At 35.0% G+C, this 3,548-nt stretch overlaps 1 protein-coding gene across 6 annotated transcripts in view; it reads right to left on the bottom strand.

The window, feature by feature from the left end:
- The window catches only part of HECTD1 (HECT domain containing E3 ubiquitin protein ligase 1), a 77,954-nt gene that overhangs the window by 47,459 nt on the left and 26,947 nt on the right, over positions 1 to 3,548 (bottom strand). For all 6 annotated transcript variants that reach the window (XM_010846996.1, XM_010847000.1, XM_010846998.1 and 3 more), the window contains exon 10: positions 3,142 to 3,316. In XM_010846996.1, coding sequence (XP_010845298.1) covers positions 3,142 to 3,316 — 175 coding nt within the window. The remainder of the gene's footprint in view (positions 1 to 3,141; positions 3,317 to 3,548) is intronic.

The following is a 3,548-nucleotide window of genomic DNA, read 5'->3' as shown; positions in this document are numbered from 1 at the left end:
GGATATATGTTTATATAACTGCCTCACTTTGCTGTACAGCAGAAACTAACACAACATTGTAAATCAACTATACTCCAAAAAAAAAAAATTTTTTTAATACAAAACCAAAGACAATACTAAAACTAGGTACACATTCATTTTTTAGGTAATTTCATTTTTTATTATTAATTGAGCTCATTAAAACAAATTATTTTTGTAATTTACTTACATGTGCTATGTCATATTTAAGCAGCATTACTGCTAACATTCCATGATAATTTTAGAAAATCAAAAATGGCACAATTACTGATGAATGGTGTCTATAACTCCAAATACAAAACTCTTAAAACACCTGATGGTTTATATTGAAATCAAATTTTTAATTAAGCATTTTCGTCCTTTGTCAAACTTAAGAATATTCATTATAACTATATTCTCTAAATAAGATCCTAGTAACCCCAAGCCCTCAAATATTCCCATTGTTAACACCTTGCATGACTCCTTTCCCTTCTATTTATCTACTGTTTTGCTCAGAGCATAGGAGATACTCAATAAAGTCACATAAACTAACCTCAACTTTATAATAAGCAAATTGTTCTTTTAAAATAGAAGAAACACATAACCACAGACATTAAAATGATAATACACTGGTCTATTACATAAAAGTTAGTAATTCATTTAACACACGTTTTCTGAGCATCTACCAATAGTCTGAGCACCAAGCTGTAGATATCATTGCCCTTGAAGTGACTTCTCCACAGGAAAGGTGGAGAGGCAAAAATCACGACCGAGATCTAAGAGAGGCATGTGACGCAGATGTATTCCCTCAGAATGTGGCCTTCATGTATTTCACAACTCTCCCTAGGTGAATTTCATAACACTATGCATTCCTTAAATTTAAAATATCCTTTATTACAAATTCAAGTACATAACAGAATACAGTAGGCAAAAGGAGGACAAACTGGCCTAACTGGATCAGGTCCTTCTAGTGTTTGTTAATACCTATGTATATATGGTTGTAAAATCAGTATTTATGTATAATAATAGTTTTATGTTCTGATTTATCTCAATTAAAATAACATAAGAACATTCACACGTTGTCTACCTATCTGGCTACTATCACTATCATGCTGAAACATTATGAGCCAGAACACTTGTATGTATTTTAAAAACTTTACATGTCATTTAATCCACCCAACAAACCCTATGAAGTAGTTTTATTAGCTCAGTTTTACAGGGGAAAAAAAAAAGGACACAAAGAAAGGTAAGTCTACTAAGGTTAGAGAGCTAATAAATTAAGAGCCTCAACTCAAACTAATCTCTTAACCAATTCACCATGCATAATATACATAAAATAAAATTGTCCTATTTAACAGTATTATATAAATTGTGAGCATTTAGCTTACAGACTTTTCAATCAATAGTATTATTTTTATATTATTAATATATTTAATACTATTATTATTTCATATACTGTATATTATTTTTATACAGTTTTATTTCTTCAGTAGAGGGATTCTTTGATCCAGGAGTCTAAACATTTTCATACATACTGAATGTGCATCAGTATGGAATCCATACTTGGCAAACGGATTTTTTAAAAATCTATTAAGTGACAACATGGATGGACCTCAAGGGCACTGTGCTAAGTGAATAAGCCAGAGAAAGACAAATACTGCCTCATTTAACCTAAACACAGCTTTAGAGTGGAGACAGAGAATAAAACAAAAAGCTCAAAGACCAAGATTTCAGACAGTATAAACTCTATGAAGACGGTAAAACATTATGATTGACATGAAAAATGCCTTAGGGGTAAATTTAAATGGGGTGAATATCTGTCACTGGACATAAGCATTTGAACTGAGGCCTGAATGAAGCAGCCCGCCATTCAAAGGCTCCGGAGACTGATAAGTCTCCACTAAAGTGAGCTAAGTGCAAAAGCCTCAAGGTAAGAATGGACATAGAAAGTTTCAAAAACAGAAAGAAGGTTAGCATAGTTTAAGTGCAGTAGACTAGGGGTTAGATAGTACTAAATGCAGTCAGAGAGCTGACTGGGACTTAAACAAGACACCTTCACAGCCTGAGTGTTAAGGAGTTAGGTTTTATTTAAGGCCAATTAAAAACTACTTGGCTTCCCAAGTGGCTCAGCAGAAAAGAATCCGCCTGCCAAGCAGGAGATGCAAGTTCAATCCCCAGGTCGGGAAGATCCCTGGAGAAGGAAATGTCAACCCACTCCAGTATTTTGCCTGGAGAATCCCATGGACAGAGGAGCCTGGCAGGCTACAGTCCGTGGGGTTGCAGAAGAGTCAAACATGGCTTAGTGACTAAAAGAAGAAGAATCTACTGGAGGGTTTAAATCAGGTGATGTGACATGATTTAAAAATGAATTCAGTCTAATATGTAGGAACAGACTGTAGAAGGACAAGACAGAAAAAGAGGAGAAAGACTAGGTAAAAGGCAAGTATAGCAGCCAAACTACAGACGATGGTACTTTGGACCAGAGTATTAGCAACAGATGGACAAACATGGCAGACTTTAAAAACACCGTAGAGGGAGAGCCACCAGGACCCATGTCAGGATGAAATGACCCATAACTTCATGCCTTTGTACATATTCTTGTTCACTGACCCTTCTAAATCTATCTCCCTAGAAAACTTCCAAGTATCCTTTAAACCCCAACTGAAATCTCATTTCTGCATAAAATCTCCAATTTGCCCAGCCAATTAGTTATTAAATCGTTTATTTCCCAGGGAATATATGTTTAATCTACCACTTACCACTCTATATTATCACTCATGTCTTCCTTATTAGCTTGCAAGGGTAAAGAGGGCCAAGTCCTAATTCTCTGGGTAACTCCTCTAGTGACCGGCTTACACTGACTCTATCAAAAAGGCCTCCTAAAGCTCAACAAATGTTAGCTGTACTTAAAATTTTTCTCTAGAGTTGATATTCAGAGAGTTACAAAAACTGTGTTAGGTTAGTTTTCTTGACTTTCTAAACTACTTCTCTTAAGTCAGATCATCAGAAGGAAAGATTTAATTCTCCAATCTAATTTTTATTCTTACCATACCTTTTCAATATTAAAATAATATCACATTCGTCTGGAAAAGGGAGATAGATAAAGCTACATAAATAGTAAATACAAATAGTATGAATAACTACCTTATTGAAGGCAGCATAGTCTGTTGAAATGTTTGTGCAAACACTGGCAGTAACCTTTTCAAGTATATAGGTGCCATTTCTGGATCTCCTTTCGGCTCATTACATTCTTCTTCATCTTTATTTGTATCTTTCTTTTTCTTATCATCCCCTTTATTAACTGGACACATCCAATCACCTATAGACAAATATTGTTCAATAAGATACATTTTTTGGAAAATTTTTCAGGGAAAAAAATATTAAAATGTACTCAATGATAGCTATCCTAATTAACAACAATCAAATTAGCATACTGTATCTATCAAAGTGGAGAAGGCAATGGCACCCCACTCCAGTATTCTTGCCTGGAAAATCCCATGGACGGAGGAGCCCGGTAGGCTGCAGTCCATGGGGTCGCGAAGAGTCAGACA

The sequence above is a fragment of the Bison bison genome, unplaced genomic scaffold (assembly GCF_000754665.1).
Source record: "Bison bison bison isolate TAMUID 2011002044 unplaced genomic scaffold, Bison_UMD1.0 scf7180017864242, whole genome shotgun sequence".
NCBI classification, from domain to species: Eukaryota; Metazoa; Chordata; class Mammalia; order Artiodactyla; family Bovidae; genus Bison; species Bison bison.
The sequence above is the reverse complement of the archived record's forward strand: the minus strand, read 5'-3'. Positions and strand labels throughout refer to the sequence as shown.